The 22,369-nt window shown below is 54.4% G+C and overlaps 1 protein-coding gene across 1 annotated transcript; it reads left to right on the forward strand.

The window, feature by feature from the left end:
- Positions 1-1,660: 1,660 nt before the first annotated feature.
- On the forward strand, positions 1,661-16,866 carry LOC127016817 (SITS-binding protein-like). Its single transcript, XM_050897557.1, has 10 exons — positions 1,661-2,138; positions 4,758-4,929; positions 5,728-5,935; positions 6,059-6,209; positions 6,470-6,667; positions 7,124-7,392; positions 9,141-9,277; positions 10,856-10,977; positions 11,747-11,926; positions 16,529-16,866. Exons 1-10 carry the CDS (start codon positions 1,680-1,682, stop codon positions 16,700-16,702), a joined length of 2,070 nt encoding a protein of 689 aa, XP_050753514.1. The 5' UTR covers positions 1,661-1,679; the 3' UTR covers positions 16,703-16,866.
- Positions 16,867-22,369: the final 5,503 nt, after the last annotated feature.

Genomic DNA, 22,369 nt, shown 5'->3' on the forward strand with positions numbered 1-22,369 from the left:
GGCAGGGGGAGGACTGGTGGGATGAGTGCGTGGGGCATGGAAAAGGGGATGGAAACCCCAGATTCCCAGAGTTTTCTGCACTGGTGGGGATTGCAACGGTCCCAGGTGGCTGCTTGCCTCTGCAAGGGTGCTCTGCTTTCGGGTGCAAGCAGCACCCATGTCTGCAGCCCTGGAGATGACCCGAGGGGGGCCCCAGCAGCTCATTTAGTGTGAGGTAGAAACAGGGAGAAAATCCTCCAAAATATAATAATAGTAGTAGTAATAATAATAATAATAACAGAAAAAGCCAAAGCAGCAGAACGGGGAGGCTTAGCGCTGCCACGACTCCCTCGCGTGTGGATTCGCAGGTGTGTAGTAAGGGCTCAACCAGAGCCATCTCGATAACTTTGCAAAGAATCCCTTTAAAATTATTCCTGTATAAATAAATGCTTTTTAAAATTATTTTTTTAATTTCCTGCCTCTGTTTCTAATGTAACGACCTGAGGGTACGTGCAGCCCGCGAGGGAGCAGGGTGGGAGGGAGCATGCGGTGTCTCGTCTTAGATAACGCTCTTGGATAACGCTCTTGGGTTAGTTTGGATCAAGTTGCCTCGGCTGCAAAGGTCTCTGACGTGGCCGGGAGGAAAAACGACCCTGAGGGAAGAGGAGAAAAACCCGCTGCCCAGCCCGACAGCGGGAAAAATATTGGGGCTCGAGCGCTCAGTCGGCGACAGCCGCTTCTGGGGGCTGCTAAAGCATCTTCTAACCTGCCTGTAGGTAAAAGAAACGCCGCTGCGCCTTTGCTGGGAGGTGGTGGCGGGGGGATGCGACGGGTGGGTGCGCTGAGCCGGGGAGAGGTGGCACCCGTCCCTGCCGCGCTGTCGGCCCCCAAAGGCAGCGTGGCAGGCGGGGGCAGCGGTCGGGGCAGCCTGGGGTGCGGGGAGAAGCCGGTCCCACCCCACGAGGTTGTCACTGCAGGCGGGCAACCACCCCATGAGGTTGTCACCGCAGGTGGGCCCTTGCCTGGGTGCCCGTTCCCTCGAGCGAGGGCTCGGCCAGCGCTGCTGGACCATGCCAGCAGGTAATATTTTCTCCCTGCTCTGTGCGTTAATCAAATACTTTTACAGGCAAGAGGGAAGGGGGATGGAAAACCGGTGTTGCATTCCCCTCCTCTTTCTCTAACCACCCCTGCAATATTTCTTTTTTTCTGCGCCCCCTCAGCTATTTACTGCTGCTTTGCAAACTGAGAAGCAAAGCTACGCTGCTTCACGAAGCAAAAACCCAAATATCCGCGGAGGCTCGAGCGTTTCCCATCGGCTGCTGCCCCGTCTCCCCTCCCCGTGGCTTTCGGCCACGCGTGTACTTCTCCGCGGCCCCGGACGGCGTCGCTGAGCGGATGCCGCCGGCTGTGCCAAGGGGTTGAGCTGACACCCGGCACGGGGTTTTGTGGTTGAGCCGTCGTCGCAGCCAGCGCCGAGCCCGGCAGCGGGATTTGCCGTGCAGCAGCGAGCAGAGGGAGGCTGCAAAAGAGATTTCTCTTACCTTTGCGTTACTGCAAAGAGAAAAGAGTTGCAGCTTAATTTTTTTTTAACCTTTTTTTTTAATGTTCTTTTGGAGCAATCCAAGAAGAGGGTTTTCTTTCTGCTGCTGCTGCAGGAGAGGAGAGAAAGAGGAGCCGGAGCATCCCCCTGTGATCGCACCATGCCACTCGCCCGCCCCACCAGCCGAATCCCCAACGCCGCTTGGACCTCGGGCTTCAGGGAGATGACGGAGCCCTGGAAAGGTGCCGTCGGCTGCCTCGGCGTGGCAGTCTTCTTCGCCATGACCATCGGCATCATCTCCTGGCAGGCGCTGGAGCAGTCACCGGAGGAATGGGTGCTGCAGGGCCGTGCCGGCGGGATGCTGTGGGAGCGTCGGCGGGGTGCCCTGCTCCTGCGGGCTCTGCCGGCAGGGCGGACGGTGGCAGTGATCGCGGTGGGTGGCGTGCCGGCTGCCGAGCCGCCTCCGCCACGGGACCGCTGCTGGCACGACGGTGGGCAGTTCTGCTACGCCTGGGAGGAGGATGCCGAGCTCCGGCTCTCCCTCGAGCCCCCGCCAGCCCCCGCCACCGAGTGCTACGGCGTCCGCTGGACCCCGCTGCGCCCCGACGTGACGCTGAAGGTAACGGGGACCCCCGTGCCCTTCTCTGAACCGTGGCGTTTGGGGTAAAACGAGCCAAAGTGGGGAGGACCGGGCCTGAACACACAACTTCCCAGCACAGTTATGGGGCTGCACCATGGGCTGGGGGCACCCCATCTCCCAAAGCCTCCAGCACGTGGAGGGTCCTGGATGGGGAAAGCCCCTTGGGAAGCCTCGTGCCCTGATGCTGAGTTCCCAAAACACCGAGGGGCCGCGGCTGCCTCCTCCCGGTGCCGCATTGGTAACCCCAGGGTGGGAGAACCGTGTTTATATAGAGACTGAATAAATAACTGCTTAAGATCACAATGTTGGCGAGAAACGCGAGGAGCTCAGAAAGGTCTCTTCCAACCACACACACAATGTGGCAGCTCTCTCGGGATGGGATTAATCCATGTCCGCTGCTGCAAAAATTTATGGGGGCTTTTTTTTTTTTCCCCTGTGTCCTTCCCAGTTTTCTCCCTCGGTTAAATAAAAGCAGACTCTGAAAAGGAGCCTTAGGGAGGAGAAGGAAAAACCCCGCCGGACCGTGGTGCCCTGTTGTGGGGAGCCCTTGGGACAGGCAAGGGAGCAGGATGGGATCCTGCGGGGATGGGGAATTTTTCCCCTTTAGCCATAAATTGCCTGTTGACATCGTTTTGGGCCGGTGGAAGGTGTTGCCTGAACACAACCGCTGCGCGCGGGGCTGGTTTTCCTTTGCTGACATCAGTTTGGGGCAGTTGAGAGGATGAGCGAGATAGAATAGGTATTTTCCCACTTTAAAAAACAAACAAACAAAAAAACAAAACAAAAAACAAACCCAAAACAGACTGTTGGAAAATATGATCCAGCGAAATTTAAGAGTTAAGAATAGGCTCTCTTTTCCCTCTGTTTCCCAGCTGGTGTAGCTAGTTCAGCTGACACCTGGTACGGCTATTCCCCGAGCCTCCAGGGTTTCCACTTTAATAATTTACATCTCCTCTCCCCACCCCTTAATGAGACTTAACCTCTCTCTGCCCCCGCGGCAGAAACAAGCTCAGGGCTCCAGGAGCGCTGCCCGAGCCTTGGGATCGGGGTCGGGGTGAATGAAAGTACGTTGGGTTGAGTTGGGAGGTGGCTGGGTCCCTCTCTGCCCGTCCCAGCCTCCCTCCGCAGCCCCAAATCCCCGGGCTTTCGGGGAAGCCCGTCCCCGCCTGTGAAGTCACGCGGGATGCTAAGTCCTGCTGATCCCCTGCTTTGGCAGAAAGGGGAAAGTTTTAGAGGCTTTGAAGCGAAAATCGATGGTTTCTGAAAGGAGGCGGGTCAAGGATGGGGATGTCCCCCCAGGACCCGTGGCTTTTGGAGGTGGCTTGTTGCTCTGCTGCCCTGTCAGCCCTATGAGAAGTGCCCCAAACGCCCGAACTGATTTAGTCTCGCTGAGGGAAGTACTTTTTATTATCAGCCCTCAGGGAAGAGGGAGGCTTTGCCTTGGGAGAAGGCAGAAAACCCACAAGTTACCCCGGGGACACTGCGGTGCTATTGAGATGAGCGCTCACGACAGGGTTAAAATCTCCCTGCGTGCACGTAGGTGGGGATAGCTGCAAATTCAGGTTGTAAACTCACCCCAGAAACACTGCAGAAAGTAGCTAGGAGAGGTTTGTTTTTTTTTTTTAAATCCCAAACAAGCAGATTTTTTCCAAGCTGGGTTTGTGAAAGTGCCTTTGCTGCATTTTAAAGCGGCTGCCTTGAATTTTCCACCTCTGCTGTCACTCTTGTCCTGCAGCGACGCGCACCTGCGAAGCCTCTTCAGCCTCTTCGCTGAAACAGTTTTCAGCACCTTTGCACCAGCAACTCAAAAACCCGTTCATTTTTGATAATTGTGGTTGGGTGCAGCAACGTAACTGGGTGGGCTCTCCGAGGCGCGGGGTGTCGTGCGTGGGTGTTACCTCTGGGTCACCAGGCTGCTTCGTAGCAATTTTATTTAGGTTCATCTATCTAAAACTGGCAGGCTTGGGGGAAGAAGTCTTGTGGTTTGGTTGGTTTTCTTTTTTTAAAGGAAACCATAATTTTTAAGCTACGGAGTTTTTATTCCCGCGGTGGGGCTTTTATATTCCTCCACCTGGCTGCATGTTGAACGCAGACACGTACAGGGAAAAGGAAGAAAAATCGTTGTCTTTGGCTTTAATTAACAAGTCAAGACTTTTTTTGTTCTTCAAGGCAAACAAAGCGCATAACTTGTACTTTTGACTCTTTCTACAATGTTTTTTTTCCTCTTCCTACTCTTACACCATTTGATAAATTTAATAAACTGCAGGCTGAGAAATCAAGCAGTTAGGCAGAATCTCAGCATTTTTTTTTGTACCTGGGAGCCCAGCTCTTGTTCTCATGGAGGAAAAACTTAAACCCAAGTGTCTTCTACTGGGTTAGATGCGGAAAGCAAAGAGTGAGCACCCGCTGCTTTTTGCATAAAACACCTAAATCTCATGGGGTTGGGATTTTTGTTCCTGGGAAAAGACCTGTCCTGTGACTGCTCTGACAACACTGGAATAACACGCAGGGGTTTTGCCTCTCCAAATGCAACTATTCGCACGTTCATCCTCACCCTGAGGCATTTCTCGCCATCCGATGATGCTCTCTTGGCTGCAGGATTGCTTCTCCATGGCCAACGTCTCCTGGTACGGAGGGGCGAGCATCCGTGCCCAGCGCTGGCCGCTCAACGGCGCCGAGAGCCACGCGCAGCCCTTCGTCAGCGGCGACTTCAGCAAAAACCCCGCCGGCTACGGGCCTGTTCTGGAGAGGTACTTTTTAGGCTCGACAGGTAATCGCATCCTTCCCTGTCCAACATCCTATTGCTTTGATCCCTGTGTTCCTCCATCCCTCTCCTCATCTATAAAGCAACTGGTTTAAGAACAGGGTAGATGTCTCCGAGATTAAAATATCCTACAAATGGAATGACAACTGGCAGCAGGACACAAGAGACGAATCCCACGCTGCCTGATCCCTGTGGAAAAGGCCGTGATATTAAACCTCAGCGCACCTAAGCTGCGTTGACAAGCCAGTGCCTGAGAGGATGGGGTTGGCCCAAGTCACCCCAGGGAAATCCCAGGCTCTTGGTGTGTCTTTTTTTTAAGCAGAGATCTGTGTCCATTGCCGCATCCTCCAGCTCTGCTCGAGTGCCTTCACCCTGAGCTGACGGGTCCCTGACGCTGCTATGGGATGCTGGATGCGGGCATAAGTTTAGCTGCTGTTGTCATTTTTTGGGTGGCTATTTGGATTATTCTGCAGGATGCCAATCTTCAGATATTCCCCCACATTAATCAATTGATCTGCGACTGCTCTGCATTGACAAAGCTGAAGCTGCTGCCTAAGCTGAACGCAGAGCAAAAAGGCAAGAAATGGAGCAAATCCAAAGGCCTTTTGGAGTTTAAAAGGGAATAGCAGAGGCAGAGAGCGGGGATTTGCTTGCCTGGCCAGATCTGTGGCCGGGATCAATCCGGGAGGTCCTGGTACCAGTTAAGCTCTGCCCCGCGCATCCCTGTCCCAATGGCCACCGGCGCGAGGACCAAGAGGAGCCAGGCGCTTGCTGAGACACCATTTCCCTCTTCTCTCCCCACAGGAGTGACGGTGACAGTGGCGCCCGACGAGCCCCTCTTCCTCTCGCTGGAGAGCAACAGGCATTTCTGCCTGGAAACGCCGGCGGGGAGAGCGGCGGTGCCCCTGCGCTACCTCCTCTGCGTCAGCCCGGACGTCGCCGTCGCCCACCGGCACGTGGGCAGCCAGCTCGCGGGGCAGGCGCGGGCGCTGCCGGATACGGCCCTCCTGGGGTAAGATGCTCCTTCCCTCCCGGCTACGGGGTGGCTTTCCAAGCCCTTGTCCTGGTCGCTGCCCCGAGCATCTCGTGCCGGCACAAGGTGTAAACCCCTGCCCGGCTCTTTTCCACCACGCAGGTCTCCGATCTGGCGGTATTACGGCCCGGCAGGTTCAGCTGCCAAAATAAAACGAGGTTTGAGGTCACTGGCCAAGAGATTGAAGCGGCATCGTCTTCAGGAGGGGGTCCTGGCCCTGGGGGAGCGCTGCACCGCCATCCTCGCCGCCGCGGTATGTCCCGTCCTGCCGGCCTTCGGGCTCGAAAGGCAGACGGAGAGCTGCCGTCGGCCCTGCTCTCGGCACCGTTAAATCCCTGCGTGTAAAATGTAAACGCACCCACTTTGCGGGGTGGGGGCTGTGAGCCTCCCCTCCCTGAGAAGGGGTTCTCGGTTTGGAGTTCCACCCCGCGCAGGCGGTGACACCAAGCAGCCGGTGCTCGGTGGCTTTGCCGCTCCTACAAAACACCTCTTCCTGCCTTTCCCTCCCCACAGGACCACGTGCCCTCGGAGCGGAGGAAGAGGCACGACTCGACCCGTGCCTGGGACCCTTCCCTGATAACACCGCTGCGGCTCTCCATCACGCTGTCCCCGTACACCAGCATCGCCTCCCCACTCTTCCTGCGCGCGCTGCGGGACGGCGAGGCGGCGAGCTACTGGCTGAGCCTGCAGCCCCGATTCGGGGGCTGCTCGGTACGAGACCCTCCTCCAACCCCGGAACCTGCTGCTCAACCTAAAATCAAAATTAAAGCGGAATAAATACCCGCAAGGCGGGGACGACCTGATCCTCCTGCATTTGGGAGCAAACCCTACGGGCGCAAAGCAATGCCTGGGGGAGCAGCTTTTCTCCCCTTTCATAAGGAAGCAGCTTTCAAATTTCCACTTCCAAAAGATATTCTTAAAAGTTGTTGGTGTTCAGAAAATCCCCCCAATTCCCTCTTTCACAGTCATTTTAATGATATGCCGATTTGCCATCAAGTTGGGGATTTGGGGGAGTTGAGAGAGGGTTTACACCTTTGTGCATTGCAGCACGACGGTGCAAATTGTGGCAGGGCGGGATGAGGGCAGAGCAGGCATCCTCGGGCCTTGCGCCCCGGGGCTGGCGGGATATTTAATGGATCTGACAGAAATTTTCGTCCTGTGCCGCAGGTCCCGCTGCTGACCACGTGGAAGGGGCGGCTTTGCGCCCGCCTGAACGTCACCAGCGAGGCAGCGCTGAGCTGGTACCTGGCACGTGCCCGGCGCCTGCGGCAGGCGCTGGGAGCCACGTACGTGGTCTTCGAGGGCGCCGAGGGCAATGCTTTCCTGGAGCAAGCTGTCCCACCTCCCGCCGAGCTGGCGGGCGACCGATACACCAGGGCGCTGGCGGCGGCGCTGGCGACACTGGGAAACGCCACTGTCATCAGCGCCGGTGCCGGGTGGGTACCAAGGAGAAGGTGCTTTGCTGGAGCCGATGGCTGCGTGAGCTGCGTGGGAGATGGTTGAGGTGATGCTTTAAATGCGCCCTCGGGATGCCGAGACACCGCTCAGCACCCAGGGAAGCAGTGTGGAGGTGGTCTAGGGCAACATGTAGGGAGGGGTCGCTCTCATATCTCCTCTTCCTCTCTCTTTCGGAGCATTTTAATTGTATTTTTTTTAATGTCTCGGAGCATAAAACTGCTTAAATGCATTAATGCCAGATGCAATAAAAATGCATCTTGTCACCTATGGCCATTCAAGCATCAGGTCGCTGCCTCTTCTGCAGGAGGGAGAGCGTGAACCCTGGAGTCCTGGCCAAATCCCTGTGTCGGCAATTGCTCGTGGTGTCAAACGACTGCAGTTTTCTGACTTTTCATGCTTGCATAGCCCACAACAGGGTTAACTTATTAATTAGCAGTTGTAACATGCCTCGAGACCCTTTGGTTAAAGGCACCAAAAACTGTTACTTTTTTCCCCTTATTTTTGTGTTTGGCAGATGCAAAGCTATATGCAGGCTGTTTGCAAAATGACTTATTTCATGTTGTGGATGAGGCATTGATGGTAAATTGGATGAGAAGGCAAGTTCAAACAGTTCACTTTCAAAGAAAAAGCAAGGTTTCACATGCCGAGGTGGTGACGGGCTCTTACTCAGCCATCTGCAAAACCAGAGTGGTGGAAATAGCCCCTTTTCTAACCATTTCTGAGTCCCTCCAGGATCATACCTTTCCCGGCGGGCAGCTCCCATACCAGAAGTGTTTCATAAACCGTCGCATCAGCCTTACCACCTCCTAAGATGAAAAAGTGTCCCTGGGAGAGCTTTGGGGAGTCAGCAAATGGGTGGGAGGTTGAGGAGGAAACCAAACTCTAGGAGCAAGCAGACTCAGACCAAAAAGCTCCCTCCCCGTGGTTAGATGAGCTCCAGGCCATTTTTCAAGCCAAAGCTCATCGTGAAGGTCCAGATTTGACCCTTTTTGGCCACCAGAAGCACTGTCTCCTGCACCGGGCTGCTTGATGACATGACCCCTGCCCCCCCCCCCCCCCCCAAGCAAACCCAAGGCATGGAAATGCTACTGGAAAAAAAATTTTTAAAAAAATATAAGGAAAATAATGTGTTCCTCTGGCAGATAGATAAAACTACTGTCAGGAACGACAGCCACACAGTGTGCAACAGATGAGCACAAATGAAAGCCGGGAGGAGAAATCCTCCCCGCAGGACTCGGCCCGGGGCCATCTGTGTCGCAAGGAGAGTTCGTGCTTTGGGTTTGGGGAGCGGCGTGGGCCCGGGGCTGCGGGTGCTGTTGGGGTACCCCAGCCAGTGCCGCAGGTACGGCTTTTGTGAGCGTTTTCCCACCAGGGACGGCGTTGCCATAGGAGAAGCAGCAAGACGACGGCTACAACCCAGAGTGTGGCTGTGCTGCCACCAAGGTGGGCCACCAAATTGTGGTCCTCGTGAGATCAAGCCAGGAGAAGGAAAGCTTTGAAGAGGGGATTTGGGGAGAAGGAGGAGGATTGGGGTTGCCGAACTTGGCAGGGCAGGCACAGTGGGTGGCAGTGGTATTGGGGAGCACTGGTTTCCCTCCAACGGAGATGCCAAGCGGTTGGAGAAACCCGTATCTGACCACAGCGACTGCCAAGACAGCCAGGCGTCGGAGAGTTTTGGCTCCTGCGAGCCCTCTAAAACCGCTTGGTTTGTGCTTGTTTCCCCCAGATCCAGTCATCTACCGCTCTTCGTCCAGATGAGCCCGCTGTGCTCGGACTGGAGCCACGCTGGGCTGAAGGGGGTTATTCCCTCCGTGCTGCACTACAGCCTCTTGGGCTACAACTTCTTCATCCCCGATGCAGTAGGTAATAACTTTCTTTTCTGCTTTTTCCCCTATTTCTGGCTTTTCTGCAGAGATTTTTTGCAGCAGTTGTTCAGGCGAGAGGAGCACAGGAGGTGTGTTTGTGCTATATGAAGGCTTGAAGCTCTTTGTTCCCGGTACCCAATTTTCTGCCGTGCTGACTTGATTGAGTTGAATGTTACTAGGGAATCGACTGAGGAATTGAAAACAAAAAAACATGTTGTAAATTTTAATAGGCAGCCCCAGAAGCAGCCAGGTCTCTGGGGATGCCCTTCGCAGAGCTCCTTAACCGCAGGCGGAGGGCAGCCCGCCGCCTCTCGCAGCTTTGCTTGAGCTAAAACCCACGCGGCAAAAGCAAGGAGGGAGCCCACAGCCGGGAAACTGCATGCCCAGGCTCCTGGCTGGGAAATAGATGTTCCTAAAACACCAGCAGCCGCGCTCCAAGTTTGCATTTCTGCTCCAAAGCACAATGGCTTGAGAAATCCTTAAATAAAAACACTATAAAAGTTGAGAAACAATCCTTTAATCGGGGCCAAGCAGCTCGGTTTTCCCCTCTTCTGGGAGGTGACCGGGTTATTTGTGTTTAAAACATGCCCCAGACACGCAGAGGCTGCACGTGAAGTGTCAGACCCAGAGAGCCGAGCTGCAAAGGCAGCCCTGGAAAAGGGGGTTGCTGAGCAATTTTTTTTTTTTTTTTTTTTTTTTTTTCAGTTTGGCCTCTATTTTTAGCCAGTTTTCCTTAGAAAACCAGGCTTAGGCAATCGCAGCATGACAGTTCCCTCCGCGAAGAGATGTTGAACCCGTTGGCTTATTTCAACCGAGCTGGACGAGGGAGCAGGTCCCCCTGCACGGAGAGGGTTGCGGGGGTGTGGGGGCCATCGGGCTGTGTCAGCGGGGCTGGGGAGCTGCAGCAGTGCACAGGGGCCGCTCGGGCTGGGAGAAGCCTCTGGAGGAAATGGGGCTTTGCAGATGGTTTGGGTGAGCCCTCGGCGTTGGGGGCTCTTGTGCCGTTTCTAGGGGAAGCTGTGCCAGATTTTCAGAGCAATGGCTCCTAGGGCTTCATTTCCCTTTGCCTGCCCCATCCCATCCTCTCCTGTCCTTCCTAAGCCCCTCTCTGGTGTTTCAGAGGGGAACTGGAATCCCCTTCCACTACAGGTTTCTGACTGATTAGTTAGCAATACTCTGCTTCTCCGCCACTCTTCGCTATGAATTTGAAGGGATCCAAATTACAGGAGTATTTTCCCGTGATGCTTCATCTGTGCACATCAAAGTGGCAGGGAAGTCCAGCGTTTTCCCAACGCTTTTCTTTGTGGGAGACAAATTCCTTTGTACAATGTTCTGCTAAAATTTAGAAACTCCTGATACGACATCCCCAGCGTGGCTGGTCCGAACATGGCCACAGATGGATGTCTGTCTGACACGTGCTGGTGGTGCTCAAGGAAGAAAAACATGGGTGGGCAGAATTCAGCTCCTTTTTGCAATGGGGTGGCATGTCCTGCCCGCATGGCGAGCAGGTCGTTTGGGACTCGTCCCATGATGAGATGCCCTCGAGCAGCTTCACTCGGCTCCCTGTTCCCGGCAGGAGGGAGCCTGGCCGGTGACGCCCCAGGGGACCCGGAGCTGTACGTGCGGTGGCTGCAGATCGTGACGTTTCTCCCCGTGATGGCCTTCAGCACGCCGCCCTGGCTCTGCTGCGACGCCTGGGTACGTACCCCCACGCCCCGCAGAGGAGGACACGGTGTCCCTTGTATGACAGTCACCCCCGAGAGCCACTAAGGTCCTTACTGGGGAACGCTGAGGCTCAAAACCACTGCCCTGTTCTTGCTACCCACAAAACCCTGCTCTCTGCCCCAGCAACCAGATCGCTGTACGCTCTCAGCAGTATTTTTGCTGCAAAATTCATGTGAGTGTTTGTGGCTTTATGCTTCACAGCTATGTGCAACACGGGGCCGGTACCCGCAACGCCTGTGGAAATGACAGCAGTCGTCACGTGTCTCCCTCCCTTTTTGCTGCTGGAGTTGCTTTATTATAGTTTGATCAAAGAGTTAACATCTACAGCAGAGTGAAGCCTGCAGATTCGCATTCAAGATCTTTTTAAACAGTTGGAGGCATTTTCCCAGGGATGTCACCTTTAGGGCAATAAAAGGGGACAGCGATTCTTAAAATCGGGGGCACAGGGGGAAATGTCATTAAATCTCTTTGCCAGCAGCAAAAGAGTTCGCTGCTTTGGTTAGACATCAACACCCCGGCGGATATCACCCGCCAGCCCCTGTCCCCAGCTTTCGCATCTAAATGGGAATAAATCCACTGTACCAACCCTGTTTGCACCTTGTTAGCTGCCATAACTTGATCAGGACATTGCAATTTGGTAATCTCTCTTCCCAAGGGAATATTTTTTTTTTTTTCTGCTTGCTTTGCTGTTTATTGGATGAAGGACTTGTCATGGGTTTCTTTTTCTTCCCCCATGCTGCAGGTCCTGAATCTTACCCAGCAATGCATACAGAGGCACCGGGACTTTGTTGTGCCACTCCTCATAAAATACAGCGAGGAATGGCTTCATTTGGGGTACCCCATCTTCCGGCCGGCGTGGTGGCTCAGCCCCACGGATCCAACTGCTTTTACCATCGAGGACGAATTTCTCATCGGAGATGAGGTAGGAGACGCAGGGACTGAGTGCCCTCGAAGGGTAATTGGGGGCAAGTCAGGTGCCCCCTGCGCTCGCCCATCCGCCTCTCTGCATCCTACCTGAACGCAGTGCTCATACAGAGGTTGTGTGAAACCAGAGGGCTGGCGGGACCCTGTTGGCAGGCTTGCAATTTATTCAAAATGAAGAGTCAACAAGACACACTTTTTTCCTTTTGTTTTTTAATATCAAGGTATTTTTCAGTCATCTCTGCCAGCAGACACCTCCTGATGGTCAGCATCGCTCATTTTCCCCTTCTTTTTGGGCTGATGATCCCATCACTTGGAGCTACAGCCCGCAATAACCAACATTAACGACGTGCAGCTCCCTGGTCCTCTCGGGGAGCTCCTCTAGCCACGTTTTGGGGTTTTTTGATCCTAACCTAACACAACCCAGAACAGATGGAGAGCATCAGAGAGCACAGACCCTGGGGCCCAAATTCAGGCTCACATCAACGTCCCAGTTGAGCTCGCCCATCCACATATTGCCTATGGGATTTACTCACTTGAATCTATATTTTACCCCACTGGGAGCTAGAGTGAGGATTTATTCAGCCCATATGAGTGTTGTAAATGGAGCCCATCAGATTTGAGCCCATCAAATTTATAAGGCCGCAGCAAGTTAGGTGAATGCTATCAAATATCTGCAGCACGTTTAAGATGGATTGATGTTTTTATCCATTTTCCTAGTAGAGATTTAAAGACGGCTGGCATCTGTTTCCCCGTAGCTTTTTTCCCCTGCTTGTTCAGATTTCAGTGGTTTCATGCTGTAACTACTCCTTGCAAGTCTGGTGTCTTCACGCTTTGGTCATGGCTTGTGTAGTGGGGAGTTTCTCCAGCCGCCCTCCCTGCGGATGTGTCCCTCTCATCCTGCTACAGCTTGTGAAGAGTTCATTTAGCACATAGATGGCACGATGTTTAATGCGATGTATGGCTGCTTTAAATCAAAAAGGTCTTGGAAAGGCAATTCAGGCCTTCTGGAAAAGACTTTTCTTAAAGGAAATTGTGCCTCATCCTCCCATTTTTGTAAGGAGACTTTTTATTTTGTGCTGTGGCATCACTTTATCTTTGTCCCTCCTGCTTTGCCTGGGTGCAGGATCCCAGCAGCTCAAGATTTTGGCAGTTCCCGCAGTTTTTTTCATTAAAAGCATAAAGTGCTTTTAATAAAGAAGTAAAGCTCAACAGGAGTTTCTTTCTTGTTTTAACAGAAAAGCAGCTTGTGCTGCAGACTTATCTTTTCAGGCTCTGCTTGCAACCTCCAACAGATATTGCAATACCTGATTTCCAAGCTTAGGTTTCTGGCCGCAAATTCTGTGGATCCAATTTATAGATTTTTTTTTTTTTAAAGGAAACTTTCACTGCAGGAGATTACTTTTTAAGAAGCAGCAGAAAGACATTTTAGCAGAGAGCTCAGATAATCAGCTGGGAAGCTTTTAAAATACAAATCCTTGGCACAAATGAATTTTAGACCAGCATTGTGCAAGCACAGAGGTTGGAGGGAGCCGAGACATTTCTGCGGTCCCAACGTGCTGCAGAGCACACGTTTGGGCAGTAACGGTGGTATTAGTTATAACTGTGAGCAAGCTAAAACCTAGTTCCTTCCCCCAAAATCTCTCGAACTGAAAAATCCCTGATGCAACTGAATCGGCCAGGGCAGAAATGTGGTCTGCATTAGTGAGGTGAGATTCCTGGTAAAATACTGCAAACTCAGGGAGGAAGAAACAAAAGGTTGGAGCAGCTTTAGCCCTCTCTCCCAGGAGGCGCAAAGCTTTGGCTTGGCTGAAAGCTCCTAAAATATGGTAAAATGTGATGTCTGCTCTGTAAACTTGTCAGGGCCAAGCATTTCTGATAAAGCATGATGTGGGGCTGGCAACAAGCTCGCCTGATTTTTTTTCTTCCCCGACCCAAAGAGCCTGAGCTTGTGGCGGGAGAGCCCAGACAGGGGATGTTTTGACTTCCAAGCTGGTGTTTGGAAGCTGGAAGAACAGAAATGCACCCCAAAACCGGCTTTGGTGCAATTTGGAGCATCATTAATAACAAACTACTGGAAAATACAGAGGGTGGTTCTGTCCCGGTATGGTCTGAGGCAGGACTAAGAGTTAGGATGCTGGGATAAACCTTTTTGAGCATCATCCCTCCGTGCAAGCAGCTGCTGCAGGGTGCTGATGAACACAGCTTTGTGCTATTGCTGAAGCCCTCCCACTTCTGAGTTGTGCCCCAGGCTTTTTTGGGGGTAACTCTGGGCTGGGAGGACAGCCCTGCTTTGAAATCTGATTTTCAGGCTGTGATTTGTACACTCGTTACTTCCAGATCTCTTGGCAGCACACGTTCAACCTGAATCAGGCCAGACAATGTATCTGTCAAATTAGCAAGAGTGCTCGATGAGCAGTTTTTATGTCAGATTTTTGCTGACTACAAAGGGAAACAAGTATCTGCTGCCTTCGAGCAGACGGGAGAGCGATGCCTTTGGGTTTCTGCAAGCGTTTTTGGGACGCGGTGGTGTGGGACCGCAGTGGTCGGGGTGTTTTTGATCCTTGACTAGAGGTCTTGAAATTGGATTTAACACTGCACAGCCATATTCCAGCATTGCTCATCAGCAAATTTCCACTACTGGGAAAGGGAATTGGAGCTGACCGCTATCGAATCCTTCCAGCAAAGCATGTTGAAATATAATAGCAAAGAGACAAGTTGCACCGATTTGGCAAAAAAATATAGTCGGGTGCTGTTTTGTGGCTGTGACGCAGCATCGCTGCTTGCCAGTGCCATCTGCCTGGCGAAAGCGGATGCTGCAAGAGACAGGGAAGCCAGGTCTTGCTGCCAAATATATTTGTAAAGGCCAGGAGGGTCAAAAGTGTGCCCCGAAGTGTGCCAAACACCACGCTGGCTCCCTGGGACGATGCTGCCATGCAGCTCAAGGAGCATCACTAAGGGGTGCAGGGATGAGTCCCCAGCACTTGCTCTTTGCTGTTGACCAGGACCTCAAAAATGGGGTTTAAGAGGCACTGATCCATAAATTTCATATTCAGTTTTCACTACTTAGCCCTTTGTTCCCCCCCTCCTTTTAATGGCCTTTCTAGAGTTTTAATTTTTTTCCTATCATCCCCTTTCTTCATCATCATGTGAACCCAGTTCTGCACAAATACAAATCAAAGCCTCGGTGTTCAAGCAGATTTAAATTGAAGCCAAAGCAGCTGGTTTTGTGTGAGTTTGGGTTTTTTTCTTTTCAGAAAAGCTTTGCTTTACTTGCAAAACTCTCATTTAGGGCCCTGAAAACCTCTTTCAGTTTCTGAAGTGAAATAATTTATCAGGAATAAATATACTCAGAACGTTGGAAACTGCTTTTCCCATACAGCAAAAAAAAAGAAAACCTCCAAAGGCCGTTGGAGACTGGATTACCTTGACTAAGTCATTGGGGAGGAGCGAGCAGAGCGCACTTCTTATGCCTCATGTCCAAATGAGACTCACTGATGTGTGACCCAAGAGCAAATTTTTTTATGCTTTTATTTTTATATGCTTTTTTTAATGCAATTACCCATTTGCCAAGGCCACCCGCTGAGATTTTCATGAACGTTTGAGGGCATGGGGCAGGGAAATCCCTTGAATCTCCAAAGGGGCCTCGAGTCCATAGAATGATAAATGTGAATATGTTGCTTGAGATTGTGTATATGTGATGATGTATATTTTGAACATGAGCTTTTCCTAGGGTTTATGTAACCTGCAAAACTTAATTAGTCTGAGAGGCTGAAACACAAATCTTTCTCCTAAATGCAGGAACGGAAAGGTGGGAAGGGAGGGTTAAGTCGCCTGGAGAGCAGCCCCGGGCAGAGGGCTTTTGAAGCCCTCCTTTTTAGCAGCCTGGGCCTAAAGCTCTTCTCCCACCCCTATAACATGTTCATTTCCAACTGAAATACAAGTTTCTGCTTGGTTTCATGTCAGATTATATTTGACTTCATTGAATAAGTCGTACCAAAGAGACTGCCTCAACCAGATCCTCCCAAGCACGGGGTCATGGGAGGAACGGGAAATTCCCTATGCAGCACAGGGATGTGTCTCTCCCTGACTCTGTGCCACCAATTCCCACTGCAATCCTGTAACACCTCCTCCGAAGCTGCTTTGTGTGCGCCTGAGCCCGCCAGCAGCACCTGGGATTTACTGCCCAGCCTGTGCTCCTGCTCCGCCTGCATCCACCCTGTCTTGCTCAACCTAGAAGCGTGAGCTTTGTTTTGCAGGAAACACAGATTTCTGATGGGCTTTTTTGTTCAGGTCTTCCAAAATATGAGCCGGATGGACTCTAGGGGCTACTGGAGGCAGGGATGATCCCAGTCCCAGTCAAATGAAGGCCACTGCATCATCTTTTCTCACTGCGATTCAGGAAGCCTTGCGCTTACCAGCTTTGGCCTCTGCTGCTTGCATGGCTGGATGCTCTCCTTTGCAGCTATGAGCCAAACTTCTTGATCTTCTCTGTGGTTGCTCCACAGTGCCTTCGGCCTTGTGGTTTGCTTGGCGCAGCTAGCGGTATGTCCTGGCTAACCCTCCAACTGCCAAATTTCTTTTTTCTTTTTTTTCACTGCAGGTCCTGGTTGCCCCAATAACAGAAAAAGGGCAAACATTGAGAGATATCTACCTGCCTGGGGAAGGGCACCTATGGATGGACACCAACACTGCCCGCGTGTTTGACGGAGGTACCATCCTCAGGAATTACTCCGCCAGCCTTGCAGAGGTGCCGGTTTTTGTAAAGACCTCCTAAATTCACAGACTGCTGCAGCTTTTGGACAGTTGACCTCTTTCAGAGCAGCACTGGCCACATGTGCTCGCTCTTCCTTGAGACTATTTCAGCCTATTTGCACTTTTCCAAGAGCCTTTTTTGCTGTTTTTTTTTTAATTTCAGAAATTGTTTGAATCTTTTATTATTCGCGGTTATTCTAAAATAGTGGAAATACAGCTTTGGCACAAACATACATCCACACAGAATGTTGACCTATATCTTTCTAGGGTTTTCCCACTGAAATGTTTGTGTGCGTATGTTTAGGTGCTGCCTTGTCCAGAGAATGGATTTTCCAGAACAGGAGATAAATGAAAATCAGCTTATACCCGATGGGATGTTTTGCATCTAAAGAAAAAAGTATATACAGGGAAAACTAAATATGATAGCTCTATTCATGTGCATGGACATCACATGTGCTAAGCGCTGCCTGCTTCTCTCAGCTGATGCTGTGTGTATGGTCCCCCAGGAGACTTTGGTAGCAAGAGCCCGACTTTGAGGATAATTGGAAAATTGGGTGAATTCCAGGTCTATCAGAAGCAGGTTTCTGTGGAAGAAAACTAAACGTGATCAAGCAAAGAAGTGGCTCTAAGAGAGCATGATGTGGACAGACAGGATGATTGCCCGCCTTGGAGTACAAACTCCAGAGCTCAGCACCAAACTCCTGTGTGCCCCAGCTAGTGCTTTTCACCATTTGTTGAATGTTATGGTTTTTTTCCAATTATTTCTTGCAGTGCAAGAGGGATCCAGTGTGACCGGCCTTCTTCCATCCGGCAGAAAGTACATCTATAGGCAAAACAGATGTCCCACATGCTGAATAGGCATTCAGGGAGACCATTAGGTGTGCTGATGGATTATGGATTAATGGGACATTAACGTGTACTTTAATGGGGTGATTTCAGAGGCTGGCATTTGCGGGCAGGGACTAGGTGATAGCGGGACTGGAGTGAAGAGCAAGTTTTCGCCTGTAGACCGTGCTGCAGGCAGTGCTGCCTGGCTTGGGCAGATCCAGCCTCCAGCAATGAATGGTATCAGCTAGCACCGTGGTTTTTTGTGGATAACTGCTGCTGTACCGAGCCATGGCTCTGCTGAAAAAATGAGCTGTAAGGGGTACCAGCTCCTCCCAGCAATTTTTTCCCTGAGAATGACTGGAGGGAAAGCAAAACAATATGCATAAATCTGTTTCAGCCGCGGAAGCCTAGGAAACTGAGAGGTGATGAGCTGATGGGGGGAGCCCCTCAGCTACTTGCCTGGTCCACAGAGGTATGTGATGGGGCCAGGGAGAAGCACCCAGAGGAAAATGATGAGGGCAACCCAAGGCACACCCAGGGGCCCAGGCCACTTCAAAATACCCATGAAGGTTCCTGAGACACATCAAAAGGCACAAACTGAAACAAAGGAACCTCTCGCTAACCGTAATACAAAACTCGTTTATTTGGAGGGAGGTCAAGCCCTGGAACAAGTTGCCCAGAGGGGTTCTGGAGGCTCCATCCTTCGAGATCATCGCAGCCTGAGTGGATGCAGCCCTGGGCAGCCTGCTCTGGCTGCCCCTGCTCGAGCAGCGGGCTTGGACTAGACGATCTCCAGAGGTCCCTTCCCACCTCCTCGAGGCCGTGATTTCCCACGAGAGGAGACGAGAGGAGAGCTTTCTGCCGTGGATTTCATTCCTCAGCAGGAGCAGTGGGGCTGGCTCGATCCTGTTCGCTGCCGCTGCCGGAGTCAGACACAACCCGGGCTGCGACTGTCCCACTGCCACCACCTCGAGGGCCTTCTGTGTCCCTGGGCTCGTTGCGCTGCCCCGGCAGGCGTTGGTCAGGGGGCAAGCGTGTTTTCCTTCTTGGTAGGGCGTGCTACCGGGCCCTGCGCCTGGCACGGCTGCGGGCCCTCCGCCGGGATCGGCTCCTTGCTGCACGCCATTGCCTGGAGGAGTTGCGTCCTCCCCGCTGCCGGTGCGCTCTCCTCCCAGAATAAGCTGGGACTTCCCATTCAGGGCTTAGAGCTCGCCCCTCGTCCCAGTCCCTCCTCCTTTGCCACTCCCGCTGTGCTCGGCCCCCAGTGCTGCGGGATCTGCGCCGGGATCGGCTCCTCCCTGAGAAGGCCGGGATGTCTTGTTCAGGCCTTGGAGCTCGGCCCTCATCAGGATCCCTGCTCCTCCACCGCCTCCGCCTTGCAGAGGAGTCATGGGCCGCGGTGCCCGGGTGCCCTGTGTGGACTTCCGGGCCTCGCCTGGGGGACCTGCTCCGTTGCCTCTCCCAGGCACGGGAACGCTCCCTGTCCCTGCTCCACCACCGTCGTCTGCTGTGGTGTCCCCATGAGTGCTCCCACCAAGGTCGGCCCCTGGTGCTGCGGGATCTGCGCCGGGACCTGCGCCGGGATCGGCTCCTTGTCGCATGCCGGTCCCTGGAGGAATCCCAGCCAGCCCGCCGGCGGTACTCGCGCCTCCCTGAGAAGGCTGGGACGTCCCATTCGGGCCTTGGAGCTCGGCCCTCATCACGAGCAGCATCCCGAGCCCTTCTCCACCTCCGTCTCCTGCTTCTCGAGGAGTCGTAGCCCCGGGCGTGCTGAGCCTGTCTGCGGCCATCGTGGTGTCGCCTCGGGGACCTGCTTTGGTCCCTCCCTGGGGCCCCGGCATGGCCACCGCCACGGTCTCTGCTGGAAGAGCTGTGGTGCTGGCGGCCTGAGGAACGCCACCGCTGCCTCCTTTCTGCAGAGCGGCGTCGAGATCTCCTTCTCTCGTCGTAGTGCGTGATGTCATGCACCTCATGGCTGTGGGCTCCCAGCTTGGGGAAGATGTGCTGAACAGGCTGACGGCAGTTTGGGCACACGGCTTTTCTGCGGGCCCACTCTTGTATGCAGGGAAAACAGAAACAGTGCCTGCACGAGCTCACGCAGGCTTCGTTGCTGATGGTGTCCTGGCAGATTGAGCAGTTGGGGTCCTCGGAGGCATCCAGCGGTGCGGCCTGGGGCCCCTGGCTGGTGCTGGCAGCAGGGGAAGAGGCGCCCTGTTCTGCCAAGTCCTCCTCTGACGCCATCTCGTGCTGCAAACAGAAGAGATACAAAGCTCATGGCCTGCCCTGGAGAGCCAACCTGCAGGAAGCAGCACAGATGCCGAAGAGGTGCCTGCTCTGCCTCGGGGCCGTGCTCGTGCTGCCACCAACGCCCGGGACCGTCCCGGGACAGACGAGTGACACCGGGGCATCTCCGTCTACTCCTGCTCTCTGGGCAGGGCGGTCACTGACCTCTCGGACACGTGCAGGCAGGAGCTGGGAAGGCAGGAAAGCCGTTCCTGGCCTCTCAGCAAGGGCAGGATAAGGGTTGGGGTGCGGCAGGGCAGGACCGGTGCCCCGGGCCCTGCCGGCGTTCCCGTCCGGCAGATCCTCTCTGCGCCCTCGGCAGGGAGCCCGCGGGATGGGGGTCCTTCGTCCCCCCACCTGCAGATGGCTGTCCCCCACGCGCGAGGACAACGCTGTGGCCTTCAGGGCTGCCCCACGCCTCAAAAGGATTGATGTCACGGGCATCACAGTGACTCTCTGGTGACATCACAGAGCTTTTGGGGACCACACCCAGAAGACACAAGCCCCGGCCTCGGGGGGCAAGCGTACTGTGGCCAGCGCTGGGCTCCCCAGTACAAGAGAGATGCGGACATACTGGAGAGAGTCCAACACAGGGCCCCAAGGATGCTGAAGGGACTGGAGCATCTCTCCTATGAGGAAAGGCCGAGAGAGCGGATGATCAAGGGAGCTTACATGCCTCAGTCGCCCACAGGCACCAACCTCCGGGTAGTTTTCCTCAAGTCTCTTAATTGCCAGGCAGATCCTGACTAGAATAAAATAGAATGGAATAGAATGGATTAGAATGGAATGGAATGAACGGAGTAGAATAGAATGGAATAGAAGGGAATGGAACGGAATAGAATAGAATAGAATAGAATAGTTCAGTTGGAAGGGACCTACAACAATCATCCAGTCTAACTGCCTGACCACTTCAGGGCTGACCAAAAGTTAAAGCAAATTATGTTGCACCAAAGGCTCCTCTACCTTTTCTTGTTTCTCAAACTTCTGGTCAAACCTCTGCCCTTCTTAGGGCAGGACGGTGACTGACCTCTCCAACACGTGCAGGCAGGAATTGGGAAGGCAGGAAAGCGGTTCCTGGCCTCTCCGCAATGGCAGCCCCAGCCAGTGCACAGCAGCGTGCCCGAAGCCGAGTGGCCCCTGCCCTGGGCGGCTGCAGTGCGGAGCTGGTACCTGTGTTGGGGGTGAGCACTGTCCGGGTGTGACCTGGGGCTGCGGGGCTGTGACATCACAGAGGTGTCCCCACCCGCAGGACTGTGACCTCACTGCAGTGTCCGTATAATACTCACGCCACCACCCCGCGTGTCTCAGTGTGTCTGTGCCGGACACAGCGCAATGAGCGACAGCAGCTGTCTTCTCGCCCTCGGCATCCTGCTCCTGGCTGCTGGGGCCGTCCTGCTCGGCAGCAGCCGATGCCGACAGGTATGGGGCCGCTCGGGGCCAGGGGGACCACTCGGGGCTGGCGGTGGCAGGGGCTCCCCCCAGGCAGGTCACTGTGCTCTGCTCCTGTGCCCACAGGGTGACAGATGGAGCCGGCGATGCTGGAGATGGTGGCAGCGAGTGACAGCACCGGAGCAACGTAAGTGCCCTGCGGGTCCACCCTGCACCCCGGGGGGTTCCTGGGTACATCCCTGGGGCAGGAGAGGGCAGGGCAGGACCCCAGCACAGGTGGACAGTCCCTCGGGCCGCCAGTGTCCCCAGCCCCACGGCACTGGCACCCCTCCCTGTTTTGCAGGCAGCTGCACCCACTGCAGCAAGGCTGCCCAGGAGCTGCAGCAACTGATTCTGTCGGCACAGAAGAGGCCCAGGGCGTCACTGGGGCCGGCCTCCTCGGCCGCACAGGACCCCGGCATCTGGCAGGCGGCATGGCAGGCCCTGGGGGAGCTGGGGGAGCGGGGCCGCCTGCCCTGCCACAGCTGCGGCTTCTCTGGCTCCTCCGAGAGCCTCAGCCTCCCTGAGAGCCTGAAAGACATTGACCTGACCCCGGACGGAGGAGCCCCTGGAGAGCTGGGGTCCGCCTGCTCCCTCGGGCCCGTGCGTGGCAGTGGAGCCTGTTCAGCACTGAAGATGCACGTGGCCAGGAGAGGACTGGAGGTGCGGCTGGGGGCCCTGCCTGTGCCGGTGCAACTGTCCCAGCAGCGAGCGGCGCTGCAGCAGGGCCGCCGTGTCCTGCCGAAGCTTATCCGGCCGGGGCAGAGCCAGCCCTTGCTGCGGCGCAGGCTGTGCCCCTCGCTGCAGGGGAAGGCGGACGCCATCGCGGACAACATCAACCAGAAGGAAGTCCGAAGGCTGTGGGGGGACCCCAGCCCCACCGAGGAGTCCCTCGCCCTGCTGGTGCCATGCCCCCCACCGCTGCTCGCTCCCCTGGACCCGCAGCTCCCCCAGGAGCACAGCGTGTGGGGGTCCCGGGCCCTGGGCCAGGCCAGCGCAGTGGGGCACCCCGGGGAGGGACGGCAGGAGCTGCACTGCTGGCACGGCTCTGAGGAGTCTGTGCATGCTCCTGTGCCCCGGGGCACTGGGTCGCTGGCTGAGCAAACGTCTCCCCTGGACCTCTCTGCGAGCAACCAGCACCTGGACTCTT

The sequence above is a fragment of the Gymnogyps californianus genome, chromosome 5 (genome assembly GCF_018139145.2).
Source record: "Gymnogyps californianus isolate 813 chromosome 5, ASM1813914v2, whole genome shotgun sequence".
Classification (NCBI taxonomy): Eukaryota; Metazoa; Chordata; class Aves; order Accipitriformes; family Cathartidae; genus Gymnogyps; species Gymnogyps californianus.

Bases quoted from the DNA above. Each gene is read 5' to 3' on its own strand.
- LOC127016817 (XM_050897557.1), top strand. From the start codon at position 1,680: ATGCCACTCGCCCGCCCCACCAGCCGAATCCCCAACGCCGCTTGGACC. The intron at 4,930-5,727 runs GTAATCGCATCC...CTCTCCCCACAG, and splicing joins GTACTTTTTAGGCTCGACAG to GAGTGACGGTGACAGTGGCG. The intron at 9,278-10,855 runs GTAATAACTTTC...TGTTCCCGGCAG, and splicing joins CTTCATCCCCGATGCAGTAG to GAGGGAGCCTGGCCGGTGAC.